The sequence below is a fragment of the Ictalurus furcatus genome, chromosome 9 (genome assembly GCF_023375685.1).
Source record: "Ictalurus furcatus strain D&B chromosome 9, Billie_1.0, whole genome shotgun sequence".
NCBI classification, from domain to species: domain Eukaryota; kingdom Metazoa; phylum Chordata; class Actinopteri; order Siluriformes; family Ictaluridae; genus Ictalurus; species Ictalurus furcatus.
The window spans coordinates 17117167-17136366 of NC_071263.1; the positions used below are offsets into that span (position 1 = coordinate 17117167).

Here is a 19200-nt window from a genome sequence, read left to right on the forward strand (position 1 = left end):
TCTGTTCCCCATTTTCCTGCAATATTGGTTACATTCTACTCCGAACAAAGGGAGCTATACATTTCTTTTGCTTTTGCTGTTGCTGGCTATTTCTTTCTTAACAAAATACTGACTGGACTATTGGGTGCTATCCTTTTGTTTTCAATTTATAGTCCTACCACTTAATGTAGTAGTAGGGTAATTATTTTATATAGAAAGTAATGAGTAAGGTAATCCCATTACAGTAAAAAAGAAAAAGAAAAAAGGAATTAGTTTTTAATGGATTACTTTCTTTGAGTAACTACCCCAGTACTGAATAAATACTTTGAATAATCCATCAAGATGTTAATGTGGCAGTGAAGAAAATGACTCTAACAAGGATATTCTTATAAAGATATACTTATAACCTTCAAAAACGTTGCTGCATAAAAACGTACTGAGCCACATGCGGTTTACTGACATTTTAAAATTTACACATTTTGGCAACAAATAAACGTACTGTAAGCTTTAGCCCTGTAATATTTATCACAATGAAACAAATGCTAATTTATTTATTTATTTCTCTAATCATTTTATTCCTTATTAATTATTCAGTTCACATAGACCATTTAAATAGCTCTCTAAGTAACTCTAGGTGGAATTCATACTAAATCTAAAGTTTAATCTCTGTTGTATCATCAGTCTGATTCGATCTCTTCCTCTCTCATCGCTCCTGATCAGAAGAGTGCAGCCACGGCTCTAGGCCTCATCCTGGGGGCCTCTGTCTGGCTAATGAAATGTGACAGTGCAGATATAATATCAATACCTTCTCCATGATTAGGAATAAAGAACTCCTGTTCGTTGGCAAGTACTAAATGCATTAAGGTGCTAAGGGGGGTGGGGGTGGGGGAGGGGTGTTAGCGAATGGGGGAGTGTCAAGCACAGCGTTAGTGTCTTATCAGCAGGTAATGGGGAGCAGACAGGTGACAGCCCAGAGAGGCCTGTTCATTACCCACACAATCGACTGGCCACACACCCACTCTTATTTTTCATTCTACGTCCAGCTTGCTTGCTTTCATTTACCGACACTAATGAGAAAATGTCCTTATTGATGGTATTATTATCACTTTTCTGCCATTTGTTTGCTTTATCACATTACAGAGGGGTGGGCCACTGTTCATAAGGCATTAGTTTCATCTTGAAAATATGTCAGTTTTCTTAGACAAGAAAAGGGAAAGTAATTAGAAAAATGCACCCAGCGTTAAATATAGATATTGTGGAAGAGGAACTTTGTCAGGGTAATGAATACGGTTTAAATGCAGACTGATTTGTGGTGGCCTGCTTGCTACTGTCCTAGTGAGCAGAAGGCTGTTAGTTTGAATCCTAGGATTGATAAAGAGCCAATATTGTTCCTCAGTCCCTCAGCCTCATGAAAGGTGTCGGTGTTTGAATCCCCCTTTACTGGGCCACGATAGTATGTTGATTTTGTTTACGCTGCAGAAGCAGTCGTTTGAAGCCTGCAAGAGGAATCTGGTACACTTTCTGTGTCAAACAGATGAAACTGCAAGCAGCGTGAGCTCGGGGAATCTGTGTCTGGGAACAAATCGTCGACATGAATTCATTACGCTCATTTGCGATAACAAGTGCTTGTGGTTTTAATTGACTTAATCAACAAATAGAATTAATCAGAGATTTCTAATTAATGGTAATTGATTGAATATCCACTGGGTCACTGTCAGTGTGAGATGCCTGTGTCCTTGCCTTAACTGGAGGGGGTTTCGGCTCTGCTTCTCCATCTTGGCTAGATTAATTGAAAATGTTCAAATTGCAGACGTGGAAAAAAGAGCGAGATGGAGTGTGCACTCGTTCTCCTAACAGAGAGGAACAAACACACAAACAGCAAGTGGCTCTTTTCTCCTCATCTTCCATTTTAATCCTCACAAAAAAGCATTAGCCTTAGTGTGTGGATAATTCCAAGCCCTTCTGACTTGTAAGTGTCTTTCTGTGCATGGAAATTGTATATTTCATATTATGGAACAGAATGAATGTGGAGGGAGAGACAAATCGAGGGTGAAGAGAAAGCATTAATGGGAGTGTGGGAATTCTCATTTGGTGCAGGATATCACGATCGAGTTTGAAACACTCCTGGAGGATCTGTGTGGTTCAGCTGCATTACACCACCGCCGTGTGCCTCGGCTTTGATTACCAGCTCTGATAGTGAGAAACCTGTAGATTAATACAGTAGGTAAGATGGATTTAGCAAAGCGATAGTAATGCCAGATCAGGCAGATGAGAAAGAATAGTCATCTAAAGCATTGTGAAGATTGGCTTAGCGCTGGTGCGTACTTGGCGGCAGCTGATCTGATGATACCTTTATTAAAAAGCACCTGATAGATAGGCCTCATGTGAGCTTCCTCATTTCACTTCCTTCACAGAGAATGGTCAACTGAAAGATGGTTCCCTTGTTTGGCATCTGTGTTTGTTTCGCTCTCTTTCTTTCTCTCTCTCTCTCTCTCTCTCTTTCTTTCACCGCCTTTTGATATCAGGCTGGGACAACAGAGCGTATTGGCCAGCGGCCAGCTTCTCAGCTATAGCACTCAGCCTGTAGGTCTGAAATGGAGTCATTGTGTAGGTTCACATTCACATACTGCAGGGAAAAGCAGACCACTTTACCGCTCCATGTATTTGGAAAAGCTTTTTAGCAAATATTGGCACACCATAGTCCGCCTGCCCCCTTTGTCAATAAGGCAAGACACATTGGAGGGGAAGAAATCAAATTTATGAAGCCCAGCAATGCAGAAACAATGAAGCATCAGATTTCCGGGGCGTCTGGAAGTCTAATACCTCCGTATGCTGCTCGATGTGTTAAGATATAGCCCCAGGTTTGTGCAATTTAATCTGTATGAGTGGACTTGTGGTATTGATTGAAAAATGGCCATCTAGATTGTTTGCCGTGCGGAGAAACACTGCATGAAGAGTAGAGGCAGTGAGGGAACAGAACGGTGCTTGTAAAAAGAATGATGTTGACCATCCGCAGCACTAACACGAACTGTTTGTGTAAAAGGATAAACAGAATCCAGCCAGGCTGACATAAATGTTTGCAAGTTACTTTGAGAGCACACTTTTGCAGACTCTACAAACGACATGCCTGGCTTGTCTTATTTTCCATGTGCATGTTTGTTTGTGTATCAGCTTCGAACGTCTGTGAGTTTGCTAAGCGCAACTGTTTCAACTCCCACTGCACAGGATAACTCTATCACTCTATGCGCTGACCTCCCTCACCCTCCTTCTCTCCTCTGCCATTGCATTTTGCAGTCTCATTACCTGCTTAAAAGATGTGTGGAGCTGTAAATATATGCTAAAACAGAGGCCGAAACTGCTGAAGAAACAAAATCCAATTTAAATGTAATGGTGTTTAATATTTATTGAAAAATGTAAAGAACGAGACAGGCAGTGCCTTGCAGAGCAGGGTGGATTTACATAAATTGTTCCGGGAATGTTTTTGTCCTATACTGCACATGGAGCAGAGCTTGTCAATTCACGCGGACCACGTTGCATATTTACAGAGAGCCTCGGTACAGGCACAAGGCCATCAACATTCTGAACCCCTTTCACCACATACACCGAATGACCTCTGCAGCGTGCTCTTGTTTGGGGGAATGTGTATGTTATGGCGATTTCATTCCATTATTGTTATAGCTGGGCTCTGGAGCACAGCACCGGGGCTTTGGCCTGTAACTATCAAACTCAGTGCTGTTTATGGGGGAGAGGGTGGAGGGGACTGTGTGATTTACATGCTGCTGACAGCCTGGATTGTTCTGGAGACCTCATCAGTACAGGGCTCAATTCTCCCTCTCTCTCTCATTTACTGTTTCTCTCTCTCTCTCTCTCTCTCTCTCTCTCTCTCTCCCTCTCCCTCTTCTTACCTTTCTATTTCTTTTATCCCCCTCATTCTCTCAGATTACAGATCAATAGCAATGCTTCAGTAGCAATTCAGGTTATATTACAGATTAATATATATTTAGAATAAATATTCAGAGGTTCAAAAAAATGTCTGAAATGGTCAGAATAAGCTCTTTCTCTTTCTAGGCTTTATGTATGGAAGTGCGAGGTCGGAGGAAGGGGTTGGCCTCAGTACTGCGTCTGTGCCAGAGGCTCCTGGAAGGGCCAGAGGAGCAAAGCTCTGAGGCCAATCGTCAATCTCTACAGCTGCTACAGGTGAACCTCGAGAGGCGCTGGGAGGCCATAATCATGCAGCTGCTCCAGTGGCAGAGTCACCTCAAGCGCACTCTGGGCCGAGACCAGGTCAGATTAGACATAAACAACAGCTACATTTGCTCCGGTAAATAGCTGCCAGTGCGGTATGACTGTGTTCATGACAGACATCATGTGCAAAGAGGGATCTGCAGAGACACACCAGTGAACAAGACAAACTACATCAACATGAATATATACTAGCTAACATAAACATTTCGGCTGCAAATCCCCTCTTGCACATGTCTAACAGACGTAGTCAATGATGTGTGAATTCAGTGTATAAATAACCACATAACAGCACAAAGCTAACAACACTACCATCTATAGCACATTCAGTAAATCTTATTACACTTATAGCTATTCATTTTCTCAGTATGTGTTTTACCCAGCTCTTAAACTGGCTCTATAAGGGTCAATTTATTTCTTACTCAACTCAGTACCCCACAGAGCCTAAGTGTTTTTTTTTTTCTCAGCTAGAAATATTGTAGCAGTAATATAGAGCAGCACAGCTATAATGGCGCAATAATGGTGATGTATAAGGTAGGAAATGTAACCACATATTATCATTCAATTATATAAAATGAAGGAAAGACTCACATTATATTACAGAGGAATAATTGACTTGATCTTAATGCACTAAGTGAGCAACGCCGTATAATGTGCCAACTTACAACCAGGACCTGTGTGTAGTTTGAGAACATGCAGCTGTTTTCTTCACCCTTCCTCCTGAATCAAATTAGGTTTACTGCAAAATAAACAGCACCCCTTACCCAACACTCTGCCGATCCCCAAAACCAAACTCCCAACTGCTGACTTATAGTAACTTCATGGCAGTGCTTTAAATGTGAGTGTTAGATTTAGGCTTTTGTTATGCAGATACTATGCATTCCTGTGTGGCAGCAGCAGGCCTCTGTGGAGTCTGTGCGCAACACACAGAGAATTCCAGGGACCTGTTTGTGGATGTCCACTCAGTTATCCGCTCTCATTTACACAAGCAAGACAAACGACTCCGTCCTCTCCAGCTCTGACCTTGCAGGACTGAAGAGCAATTTCACTTTGGAAAGTGTTTTGAACAGGGAAGAAAAATAACAGGGAAGGTCTGTTTTTGTTAATACAGTGCTCTGTGTGCAATGATAAAAATGGCCTTCTGTTGAACGATTTAAAACGCAAACTTTGTTCTCCATGTTCGAGGATTGAAAAACTTTTTCAGTTTCGTCACTTTTTATTTAAGAGTTATGTTTTAGAACACCATTTTCTATATGAAGGTCAACAGACGAGGTGGTAATTTGAAATTTCACTGTTTCCCATTCAGAAATGAAAAGGAACACCTCTTCTTTATCTTCTTTATGCCCTGTTCACTAAGTACTTATGACATTGCCCGAGCACACTTTGCTGTTAACAGCGAAGGAAGGTTATTGCTGGAATATAGTTTTAAACTGCTTTTGGTGCAATCGTAGTACAATGCAAGCTGAGGTGGCTAAAATGAATGATTTTCTATTTGATTATACTGATTGATTGTTCTCACTGTTGAAGGTTTTTATCATGAATTAGCAATCCAAGCTTCATCATAAGTATTTCCCTTATCAGCAAGAAGAGAATAAACATAAATCTAATAAAAATTCATTATATGCAGTGTATGACATACAAAGCAAGTGTTAGATTTGCCAGTTTATTAGATTAATGAGATAAAAGGATAATATAAATAGACCTCTCTCATTAATAAGGACCCAAGCAATCTGTTTAATTGTATCCCGTGTAGAATTCATGGGTCTAAGCAGAATTTTTAAACAGCAGAAATGTTTCACAGCTTAGTGGTGCTTTTGATCTCATTAAAATTTGATTACTAGCTCATGAAGATCATATATTTGTGTATGGCATATATTTATCCAGTTAAATTAAATATTCCCCCCTTTTTATATTTTATACCAGTGCTCTTTGTCCCTACACAGGTTCCAGGGAACCTGATTGAACCATCACTTATGGATCTCCGTGGCTCATCTGAGGACTCTTGGGAATGGGATGAGATGGATATGACCATAGTTAATATGGAGTCACAAGAAAGTGATGAGCAAAACCATTCAGAAAAGCCCCAGGAGGAACATTTAGGGGGAGCCTGCCCTTCACAGAGCAGAATGAGCCTGAATGCCCTTCAGTTAAACGCCCCAACTTCCCGTGTTTATCAGGTGTTCAGTTTACATAGTATCGAACTATATCAACAACCGCAGTACAATCTAAAGATGTCTTCAAATATAACTAAACCCAAGGAGAAGCAGCCACTGCTAAAGAGCTTGAGCAAGGACTCTTCTTTCTCCTCAGTGGAGTCGCTACCTGACATCATAGCAGGTCTTGTGAGTGGGAAACAGGCGTTGCTGACAGATTCAGCCAGGAGATCAGAAAGTGAGAGTGGAATAGTCAGTGAGGGCGACACTGAAACAACAGCCAATTCTGAGATCTGTCTGCTTTATCAGAGTGATGATCCAAAGGTTCAAGTTACTCTTAATCCCTCGATCCATTCAGACTCACCTTGTATAGACAGAGTCTTAGATGAAGACATAGATAAGATACTGGAACGTGCTAACAAGTGTGCCGAGCTTGGAGAAAGTATGGCAAAGGAGACAAAGGACCAGCAATATTTCATGGGAAAGAAAAAAAGAGAGGAATCTGAAGAGGGCAGGAGGAAGCACAAAAATGAACCAGTGGAGATTTTTATTAATGGGCACTGTCTCAGTCCTGAATCTGTGGATGAGGGCCATGAAACCGGAGCTTTCAGTCTTGGGTATGATGATGAGGGGAAGGTCCGACGAGAGTCCACTCGGTTATCTCAGGGGTCTTCCCTAGATTCCCTCTATGCAGTGGGTGAATTATTTCCATCAGCCAAAGAGACCCTCACACGTAGCATGTCCCTGGAGAGCTGGCTCGCTCCCTGTAAGAGTTCAGGAGAAGCAGGCAGTCAGTGCAGCCTGAGGGACTTGGGCCTGACCACAGAGAGCACTGGGGAGCTGAGCAGGAGAACTCTGGAGCTGCTGAAACGACTTGAAAACATCCAGACTCCTCTTGCCCAGAAGATCACCCGCAGCATTTCTGATATTACCCTTCCAAGCAGCTCTCTGCATTTTCTTGGGCGGGGACCACATTCAGGGGGTGCCCATTCCTCCATCAATGAGAGTTTGGCAGCTTCCCTCACAGAGCTGAGTAGCATTGAGGACTCATCAGTAACATCTGAGGATCTGGCTGTGCAGAAAAACCGCTGCTTGGCTGCCAATTCCAATGCATCTTTCCGGAAGCATAGCCGCAGCCAACAGCCGACAGACGAGACAGATGCCAGTGTCAGCATGGTGGTGAATGTGTCTTGTACCTCAGCCTGCACTGATGATGAGGATGACAGTGACCTGCTTTCCAGTTCTACTCTGACTCTTACTGAGGAAGAGCTGGGCATCAAAGATGATGAAGACTCCAGTATTACTTCTGAAGAGGAGTACATAGAAGGCACATTTGCACTGGGACTGGACTACATGAAGGGCGAGTTTCAGAGCTGGGTCAAACCTAGAGCCCAAAACAGGGAAAGGAATGAGGCAGATCTTGGTGATGAGTTGCAGTGTGGCACTCTGTCTAGAGAGATTCTGTCACCTGTGAGGGCCGTCAGCGATCGGCATTTATTGAATCGGGCAGCTCTAAAGCTCTTGGAGGCAAACTCCAATACTAAAAATGATAGCGTCAAGAAACAGGAGGTGGACACCACCCGGACGGATGCTACCAGAAATTACATCAGCAGTTTTGTTGATGACATGGAGAATGGCAATGTGGATAGCTCCCACATCAAAGGGAAGGACGAGGATGATCTCCTCAGAGAGGAAGGGAGTCTTTTTACTAAGAAAGGAGAATCTTTTAAGGATTGCTACACCATGGATGATTTAAAGGGAGACGTAATGAGTATGGTTGCCGCCACCTCCCAGTCCTCATGTGGGCAGATAAACTTGCAGTCCCGAGAATCATCTCTGGAAGGTCAGCTGAAGGGAGAACTACCGTGCCACAGTTCCCATCATCCACAACCTTCTTTGTCACCAGTAGAGGAGTGTTCCACGTCTCACCACAGCATGTTGGGAACAGTTCACATGAGCTCCCAGGACCAGTCAGCTTCCTTCCGGAACCACGTCCATGAAAATCACAGAGAGAGCTCATCAGACTGTTGTAGCCACCAGTCATTTCCTTCTGAAGAGGAAAAAAGGGAGGATGTCCACAGCTTTGTGATGGAGATTATCGACATGACATCAGTGGCACGAAAAACTAAAGATGTCCAAGCAGAGCAACCTGAAGAATCCACTAGTACCGCCTCAACTTCCCAGATTAAAGAGAAAGTCCTGGATCATTCCCATCGCCCAATCCATCTCCGCAAGGGTGATTTCTACTCATACTTATCGCTTTCCTCTCATGACAGTGATTGTGGGGAGGTCACTACCTGCTCAGAGGAAAAGAGTAGCACCCCAGTCCTCTCCAGAACTCCAGAAATCCATGATGAAGAGCCTCTATTTGCGGCCTGCACAGAAGAGGTCTATTTAGGCCCTCCGCTCTGCTATAGCATGTCTATTAGCAAAAGGCCCATGAGACGCAGCACCAAACTAATAGACCCCTTCTGTCCCCTGAGCCAAGCACCGCCACCGTCCAGTAATGAATACCAAAAAGCACACGGTATTTCTCCAGGAAGTATAGCTGGAACCCAGCCACAGTGCCATAATGAGGCTCCTTATCTTAATCCTTTACCAAGTGAAACCGTGATAGACACTGTTGAATGTTTTGCAGATACTAAAATGCTTGAATCCAATATTTCCCCTGTAATGACTAAGATAAGAGTCTCTTGCTCCAGTACAAATCCTTTAAAAGAGGAACGCGGACTCTATATTAATCCTAAAATTAACTGTCCCCCGATAAGAAAAAGTGATAGGGATGAAAGAGGTGATGCTTCACAGTGGATGAAACAGAAGAATGTCAAAAAAGGGCGCAGCTCTCCTCAGGAAGCCAAGCCAGCTCATAAACAGGTACGTTTACACCTTACACCAGGCTTTATTTGCTTGTAATGAGAGCTGGGTGCATTTCACCCAGCTCATTCACTAAATATTCAAGAAGGATTTTTGTTCTCTCCGTCCCCCCTTCTCCACCCCCTTTTCCCCTCCTCCTTCCCCCTGAAGCACTAATGGAATACGGATTTGCAGGCGTAGATTTAAAATTTTAAGGTCTACAGAACAGAATAATCATAATCAGTCAGATTATATTATGATTCATAAGCAAGACTACAGCGGGAATCATTACTTAATTTCATGACTGAATTAGCATGTATTTGTGTTCTTTTTAAGTAGTTTTCTATTTCATATGCAAACTTCCCCATTGCTCTGTTCCAGCTCTCACTGCATATCTGTTGTTTGACCTTATATTAGGTGAATTAAGTGCTTACTTTTCAAGCTAATCATTGATAACAAAAACATGAATGTGAATGCTCTAAGCTTGCATGAGGCAACGATCTGAAATGCTTATTTAACATTTAGTAAAGTCTGACTATTTAAGCCAAGTCTTGGTCAGTGAAGTAGAGAGTCTTACTGTTTATTTCTCATCATATTTGGCTTTCCTGTGTACAATTAATCATGCTGTCATTGGAGTTCCTCTTTCTCTCACCAAATTTAAGTTATAGACCAACCAAACGGTGTTGGATTATTTGACCAGTGACGCAGTCATGTTGTTATGACAATGTAAACTATGACTGATGTGAAAATGTGACAAGCATAATGTAATTTGAGTGACATTTATGTGCAAAATATGTGCAGTCCAAATGCCACCTTTTTCCAAAAGAAATAAAAACTAGAAGCACTGAAACATAAGCCATTGTCTCCATCATCATTGTGATGTCATCATCTCTACGTCTCCGTCATTTCCTCAGTTGGCAAGGTCAGAGTGTGGTGCTGGACCGGTGGAGACAGACCGCAGGGTTTTGCTCAGTGCGCGCCGTTCAGACAGCTCATCGGCAGTAAGGAGTGGAGCGAGCAGCAGACCCCAGGCCAAGGTTCGTACTATAGGTCATGCATCAGCAGACAAACACACACACACACACACACACACACAGACGCACAGCCTCTCCCCCAGGCCTCTTCTGTCATATCACTGAAAAATAGCTGATGGGTCTTTTCAACATCTTGTGGCGCATTGTAAGCACCCCATTTTCCACATCATTCCATACTGCAACTAAGCACCTTCCTATTTGTCATTAGTGTGGTTTTCCAAAAAGCGAATTTGCAATGAGAATGTGTTTTTCTCCTCACCCTGCGTCTTTGTGAATGCTCTCTGCACCGACCTCACAGGCTTATTCTGATGCTGCTGACGCAAATGCATTGTCTGACTCTGGGCCACATTATGGTTGAAATTATAGGCCACTATACTTTATATATGATGATAACCTTACTAGGAAATTGTGTCTGAAAATCAGTCATTACATCTGTATACCACATACTTGCAACCTTGAAACCTTAGAAATTGGGAGATTTTCCCAACCCAAGCATGGGATATGTGAGACGTCGATTCTTGCATGTTGATTTGATTTCTTGCACGCGTATAAAACGTACAGAATAATATGTAAAACAATGAAGCATGTATTTATTAGGATAAAAGCAAGCTTCAATTAAGATACATCCATCACTCTTCGATTTCACATCAAATGCTTTTAAATGACATTTTTGTCCAAGGATGCAGGCACTTCCAGATGATCATCGGGGGGAAAAAACCTTTCAGTTGAAGAGATAAAACAAAAACACCACCCTGAGTATTGACTCTGACAATCAGTGTAAAATGCTTTTTCCTCAATGATCAAATCACTGGCTAGATTCCTGTAACAAGCTGAACAGCCTAAAATGGCAGAGATACAAGTGAATTGTGTGAAAATTAGGAGAGGGCAAATGAAAAACAGGACTCTCTGAAGGCTGACGAGAGTAATGTGTCCAGTAGGTCTTCTCCTTTCTGTCACCAAGCCAGAATGCCAAGGCCTGCAATGATTTGTTTTGAAGAAAAAGAATCCACTGCAACAAGGAAGCCACTCATATATTATACAACTGATGGATAAAACAACACGGCTTTCTCACTGTAATCAAGTACTACACAGACTGCACCAATCAACCATCCTAACCTAGCGTTCAACCCTCTGTTCAACATAACAGAAGCACGTTTTAAACACGAGAGGTAGAACTCCGACCATATCTTTATAAATAACACAATAACAATGACAGAATGCCAGCGTCATCCCGAACGTTTCCAGTGTCTAATGACTTGTAATAAATTATTCTGCTTCTTTGTTTTAGATAAATTGGGTGTGATTATAGAATTCTTGTACGTGAAATATTGTGATGGATTACAAAGTGCATCTGTGAATAAATTGTCCCACCCTTCCTCCCTTCGCAGTGCCTCTAGTGGATAGGAAGATAAATTACAGTCAAACTTTTAACCTGAAAACTTTTAACCTGGCTCGATCTCCATGTATAATTTACAAATAATATGTATTGTCTTTTTGTTTTCTAGAGACTCTCAGGAAATCCTGCTACCCCTGCCTCTAGGCACTGACTTTAGTGATTCTGTTGCTGCATAGTTTTTCTGTGAGCTGGGATCTTACCTCGATCCTGGTGCACGGACCTTTCACCTAGCACTGCAATATGGCTCCAGTGCTCACTCCTGACTATTGACCCCAAAGACTTCATAGTGGCACCATTCTTCTGTACTCACCGCTCATCCTGGACTGAGCTACCTCATCGTCTTCCACCAAACACCCCGAGATACACTATTGCACTCTCAAACACACACACACACACACGGTAGCTCTCACTGTCACAATACCTGCACATGGCTTTGCACATCTGTATTTGTCATTTGCTATTTGAGAGTCAGATGTGAAACAGCACATTGTAGAGGTCCAGGTTTAGACCACATATACAGTACATGACATTTGGCTCAGTCGGTCTGAAAAGCAGCTCCAGTTTTACGCTACATAAGATGCATTAGCAAACAAAGCCCAGATCCACAGACTGTTAAACTAAATAGGTCTTTAGGAGAGCTATCTATGCAACCCAACATGTGGGTGTGGTTGCGTGGCATGGATATTCCGCAGATTGATAGGATGCTGTTCATCATTTCTGTTTTTTTTTTATTTTAAACCCTGAGATTTGGAGAAAATCAAAGAAGTGTTTTAAACTTTACATTTTTGTGCCTTGCTGATATTTCTTATAACTTTTGTTAAAAACACTGCTTTATTCCCCCCCTGTTCAGTAATTAGTGAGATAGTTTACTTACAAGTAAGGTTGACGATAATGAATGGGCATCTGTATATATGTATACTGTACGTTCAATTCTTGGTGTACAATGACAATATGAATTATTCGTGTTAGTGTACAACTCTGTTCTGTGATGTGGATAATTATAAGCCTTAACGTGCTACGTTGCATGGGTGAGACTATACCAACTCTTCAGAAATAAACATAATTTATTGAAAACTGTCTGAAATGTGCATTTCTTCCGAAAGTAATAACATGAAACACTACTCCATCTGTCAGACATCAGAACGTTCAGTAAACTACTCGACAGTTTCTTGCACAGTAACTACAAAAATATTCCCCGCAATACTTTTTTCGGAAAAAACATACTTTTTTGGTCTCAAATGTGCGCTTCTTCCCATTGTTAATAAGCACGTTATAAATAAAACAACAGAATTTCCATAGGAATACCCATGTAAATAAGCTTACCCAGCAAACAGAGAACATTATAACATAAAACATAATTGGAACTACAAAATAACTATGTGCTACAATTTCAATACTGCAGCAATGTTTTGTAAACATGGGATGATCGTGGACTTTACTATGCTCCTAGAATGTTCCCTGCACAACGTTCTTAGTTAGACAAACACTAACAGTAGAAAAATGTTTTAATGTCTTAATGCACCTATAATTAAAATGTTACGGCAAATGTTTATAAGCATCACAGGCGAAAAAAACTTTCTAATGAATGTAATATTGAGAAAATGACCTAAAAGTGTTAGCTGGATCTGTGCATGAACCTCTATGTATAAACATTTTATTAAAGCAATCTAGCTTGCCATGTTTGATCACTCTTTTTTTCTTTAGCAACATACTGTAGACTATACCAAGCCACTCCTGGAAGTGTGCCTCCAAACATCACATGGTTATTTCCATGGCTAATGTGCTGTTTACAGGAAGTGTTGATGATTCCACAGGCCGTGTGATGGGGCCCTCTGAGATACAGATATACAGTAACATCACAACTTTGCAACTCTTTAGCTGCCAATCAAGTGCTCTCCTGATTGCCGAGCCGAGCCTGATAAGCTCTCCTCTGTAATCGGCCCTCAGCTGCTGCTGCAGCAGATGCCTGTTTGTTGATGATGAGTGTGTGCTTGCATCAGAACAAAATCAGACAGTAGAAATGAACAAATTTAAATTCGATTTTATGAATACAGAATGAAGAGAAGTCGTTTAGTGTGTGTTTGGTCCCTCGTTCAACACGACAGTGTTTTGGGGTAAGTAATAGAGCTGTCTGCCTCTTATCAGTTTACACCATCATTGGTGCCACATTACGGTAATGATAGGTGGCTGATAAATCCTCACATTTCTACATAATGATAGATCACAGCACTGATTTATTTTTTATGTTTTGATTTGTTTAATGTTTTCGAGGCAGTGTCAAGGAGATGGAAGAAGACACAATATAATAAGAGTACGCTTAGTACTTTTATAATACTCTGTCATTTTCTCACTTTCACTGTCCGTATAAAGAACAAACACCATAAACAAATGCCATCATGGACTTGTCTGAAATACTCACTTCTACAACAAATGCTTTCTTTTATTGTAGAAACAGGAGTACATGATTTTATTGCGGATGAGTAAAAGTCACTCTAATATTAAAAAAAAAAAAAAAAAGATTTGCATTGATTGATGGCACTGATAAATTAGGATGGAAATTGAATCTAACATTATCTTCAAAACATTGCATCAAATGAACAATTAACAGGATATTTTGTATGAAATGGAAATTACTTTAAAGGTAGTAAAGGTCATGTGTATCGAACCGTGATGCCTTTGCAATTACGAGCAGGCAGAATGTTGATTTGGAGTCTTGCTAAGCATAGAATGGGGGGGGGGGAATCATGTCAAATACTCTTTGTTGAAAAGATCATACTTGATTACATGACATTATATGACAAAAAAAAAGGAAGAATTTTTCCACATGAATATCACTGAGGGCTAAAAAAAAACCCAAAAAACATGAAACTGACATTCAAATGTCATCAGGTTCTTTTAAATGCAACGGACAGTGACAGAAAGTTTGAGAATTTCACTTTTGATTGATATCGGACACTAAACACAATTAGAGGGAATATTTGCATTGTCTTAAATAATATGATGACAAATAAAAACATTTTTTAAAGCTTATATTTCAACCATCTGGTTCCCCCTGGTGTTGTCTCACAGTGACCCTCCACACTTGTCTCTTTAGTGTTGCTGGGTGTCAGTCAGCAAGGGAAGGTATGATGTAAAAACAGAATATTAAATGTAGCATGTCACTAGAATGACATTGACCCTGGCAGCTTTTACGCATCAAAGTTACACTGGGCTAATAAAAGGAATGATGTAAAAGGAACTTGCTTAAAGTACTATAAATGTCCATCATAGGTACTGGCCAGAATGTTGGCTCAAAACCACAGTAGTTGTGGAACCTACCCTGGGAACACTGGACATGAGGCAGAAAAACACTATATGGCCGAAAGTTTGTGGACGCCTGACCATCACACACGTATGTGCTTGTTGAACCTCCCATTCCAGATTTAGTCCCCATTTGTTATAATAACCTGCATTCTTCTGGGAAGGCTTTCCACTGGATTTTGGAATGTGGTTGTGGAGATTTGTGCTCATGCAGCCACAAGAGCATTAGTGTGGTCAGACACGGATTTTGGGTGAGGAGGTCTGAGGTTCAGTCGGCATTCCAGTTCATCCCAAAGGTGTTCAATGTGGTTGAGGTCAGGGCTCTGTGCAGGCTACTCGCGTTCTTTCACTCCAACCTTGGCAAACCATGTCTTTATGGATCTCGCTTTGTGCACTGAGGCGTTGTCTTGCTGGAACAGGTTCGGGACCCTTAGTTCAAGTGAAGGAAATCGTAATGTTACAGCATACAAAGACATCCTATAGAGTTGTGTGCTTCCAACATTGTGGAACACCCACAGGGGTATGATGATCAGATGTCCACAAATTTTGGCCACAAAGAGTACGCTCAGGTTGTGACACACTCATTCATACCTAGTAGCAATTTAGCATAGTCAGTATATCTACTAGGGAGAACATACAAAATTCTGCACAGACAGTATGAGTCTGATTTCAGACAGAGTGATACCTGAGTTCAGGATCCTGGAGCTGTGAGGTGGCAATGCTACCTACAACATTGTGATACCTTATGATGATGATGATGATGATGATGATTATTATTATCATCATCATCATCATCATCAGTCAATCTTCAATTAAAAATTGTAGTTAAATAGTGAGTAAGCTCAATATTGTGACATGGTAGTTGACTGCATGATCATTATGAGCATGAACTTCTCCATACAATCCACTTCCTGATCTTTTGTTCTGAGCTCAAATCCTACATTTACCTAGTCTCACAGTCAGGTAATGATACTGAAATATGTATTAATATTTGAATTTAGGTGAAGTCTGGGTGGTGGATCATTACATTCTTCAGACACTGGCAGTATGAGGTGTTGTGCAAAGCGAGCGAGCGATTGAGGGAGACGAGCAAATGACAGAGGTGCTGGCCCCATTAAAACACTAAAGAATGTGTTGAGCCTGTTCATGTAATTTGAGGGTTAGCTGATTGGATTCCAGGCATGTCATCAAAGCTGGCTGAGAAACAAACCGATGTGAAATAGCAGAGTGGTGTGGAAGGGCATGGCGAGCTTATCATCCAGGATAAATAAAAACCATGATGTCGCTTTCCACAGGACCTCCCAATCAATCATTTCCATTCTGAAGGATTTCCAACAACCCACCCCATCCCCCATCGGGTACACTGTCTGTAATTTTTCCCAACAGTTAATTCATCATCTATCCTGAACTTTGGTGTTCCCCTACAAACACAGAGGACCAATCTTTCAAAAAGCATTACAGTTTTAAAGAAAAAGATGAACTTTTAATAGCCTTTGCCCCTTTGCTTTTTAAAAGCGACCTGCCCAATCAATCAGAAAGAGGAGAAAAGTCATATAAAATTGAACTCTAACATGCAAAGAGTAAAAATTATTCAATCTCCCATACATTCACATCTACCATCAAAAGGGGAAAATGATTTTCTTAAGCAGTGCAATCAGTAATGAATAAAACAATAATTTATATGCTGATTATGCCTTCAGAATAGCTTTTTAGCAAAAAACAAGGTAAGAGTGAAATGTTTTTGTAACAGATTTAACAGGTTTCATTCCCTCATTAAATCAACCTGTGTAAAGCTATAAAAAATTGTTTGCGTATGACAACACGCTCATTAGACCTCACTCACAAAAATATAATGAATACATATTTCATCATTTGAATTACAATTACAGAATTAGAATTAATACATGCAGTCAAGGTCGTATTATAAAGCTGCACTTACTTCTCTGTGAACAAAGCAACGACCATATTCGTATTACAAGACAATCTTTCATTTAAGGCAAGGAGAAAAGAAAAAGTAATACAGAGTTGCAGCTTTAATTATCCATTTCAGATAGTGAATATACTGATGACCTTATGATTGACAGAATTATCACATAATAGACACTCATTTTAGAGGGTGAGAGTAAAACACTGCCAAGTTCTGATAAGCAAAATGACTTGCAACTGGTTGTCATACCCCAGAATTCCTCCTAAATATGCCCTTGAGTTCATTCAGCATGGTGCTTGAACTGATAGGCATCGAGTTGGAGAAACTGGGGCTCAGAAAAGGAAAAAAGGAAGAAAAAAAAGCAGAAGAAAAGAAATAGGAGCTCTGTGGGTTGGAGACTCGTCTGCAGTTTGTTCAGTCAGCAGGGGAGAGATTTCTCTTTGAGGATGAGCGAGGAGTGTGAGATGGAGAGAGTTTGGACAAACAGCAGGACTGACAGCCCCAATCACAGTTTATACTGCTTCACATTAAGCTGACTTGTCAACATGTGGTTTGGGGGAGAATGGCAGGCTGTGTCGTTGTCTCCATAAGGAGGCCCTACTGCAGGATTCGAACATAATCCTTGGGGGGGGGGGGACGGAGGACAGAGGACGTAGGACGTACGGACATTATGCACTTTCTGAGAAGAAATGTCATAAACGTTGTCTAGGTTTTTTAGTTATAGACTACAATCATTGTTATATCATGCAGTGGGTGTAAAGGTGTAAATCTATTTTTCAGGTTTGCAACAATGTCCAGATGATATCAAAGATCTTCATTTTTATTCATCATGTTCTGTGAATAAATGAAAAGGCAAAGTTTTATTTGCAAAGAAAACGCTTCAAAAGCAGCTTAGTTATCACAATAGTTTTCAAACAATAGGCTATGCGTTCCCAGCGGCGATGCCTAATATTGATTCCTAGCGCACTCATGGGGTGGATGTACACCACCAGCCCAACTATAGCATGTGGGAGGCCAGCTACTCCCCCCTGAATCTGTCTCGTGTAGTTTAGCGAAGAGCTGCAGACAAATAAATGCAATACAGACCAGTGCAAATACCCTGGGAAGTAAACAGAATAAAGTGTTAATCTAATTGTATCAGAGCCTGCAGTGTCAGTTTAAACCTTCCAGTGCAATCTATTTGATGCCATCTGAGGAAAATAGCAGCAAAGTGGAGGTGTTTCTCTGGCCTGTTTATTAAGGTGGTTTCATTAGACATGGTTACGGAGAGGTATTCCATTTACTGTCTTTCAGGTGAGGCTCCTGGCACATCTTTATTGCTATATAATCATGTCAACTCATTATCGAAGGCAGCATTTATCATTTAAGAGATAGGAAGTGAATTATTCTCCCTGTAAACTGTACCCAAGTGCAGAGAGTACAAGGAGGTTTTTTATCATTGAGCCTCTTATTATCTCTCTCATTTTCTCTCATAGCCTAAACATATTTAAGGAGTCATCTGTTGTGCAAAGGTAACTTAAATATGCCAACTGACAATCATAAATCTGCCTGTCGTATGAAAGATAGCTGATATTTATCATCATTTTCAAGGGCTCCTTGTTCCTTCAACTGTCTTCGAAAGTATGTATTTATATCAAAACTATTAAAAACCTGTAAATATATCATAAAAATGACCATAAATATATTGTATGTTGATATCAGCCTTTGCTTTGTCAAAGGACAAGTGTGCTACAGTGGAAGATTCATGACCATTAACTCCATATTTGCATTTTGGAATATTTTATAGGTAAACACTCAATCACATTCAAAGCGATGACAGTTCAAGGACCTAAGAGTCAGTGAGACATTTTCATTCCATTTCTTTATAAACAGTACTGTGTGTCCTCATCCCTAATTGGAATCATTAATAATTTCCATGTAGTTTAAATGATATAAAAAGTCTACTTCTGTGCACTGTACTCGGTCTGGATTTTGCATCTAGTTAATATGACAATCCTGTGTGATCTTACATAACTACTAATGTGTGAACAGTGGCGGAACTAGAGTTTTATACATGGGGTGGCCAGGGGGTGGCCATTGGTACTTTCGGGGGTCCACACCCACACACATGCACGCACGCACGCACACACACACAATGTTGGGTTTCCATGTTTTATGGGGAATTTCCATGATGATTTGTATACTGTACAAACTGTATTTTCCATCCCCTAAACATATCCATCACCTAAACATCACAAAAATGCATTGTTACATTTAAAAAATGTAGTATGTATGATTTAGTATGATTTATAGACTGTTTTCCTCATGGGGACCAAT

The 19200-nt window shown here is 40.8% G+C and overlaps 1 protein-coding gene across 1 annotated transcript in view; it reads left to right on the top strand.

The window, feature by feature from the left end:
• akap6 (A kinase (PRKA) anchor protein 6) overlaps positions 1 to 12944 on the top strand; it is a 98623-nt gene extending 85679 nt beyond the window's left edge. The window contains exons 12-15 of the mRNA XM_053632861.1: positions 4048 to 4263; positions 6165 to 9248; positions 10142 to 10264; positions 11767 to 12944. Of these exons, the coding sequence (XP_053488836.1) occupies positions 4048 to 4263; positions 6165 to 9248; positions 10142 to 10264; positions 11767 to 11808 (3465 nt within the window). The 3' untranslated portion in view covers positions 11809 to 12944. The remainder of the gene's footprint in view (positions 1 to 4047; positions 4264 to 6164; positions 9249 to 10141; positions 10265 to 11766) is intronic.
• The last annotated feature ends 6256 nt before the right edge of the window (positions 12945 to 19200 follow it).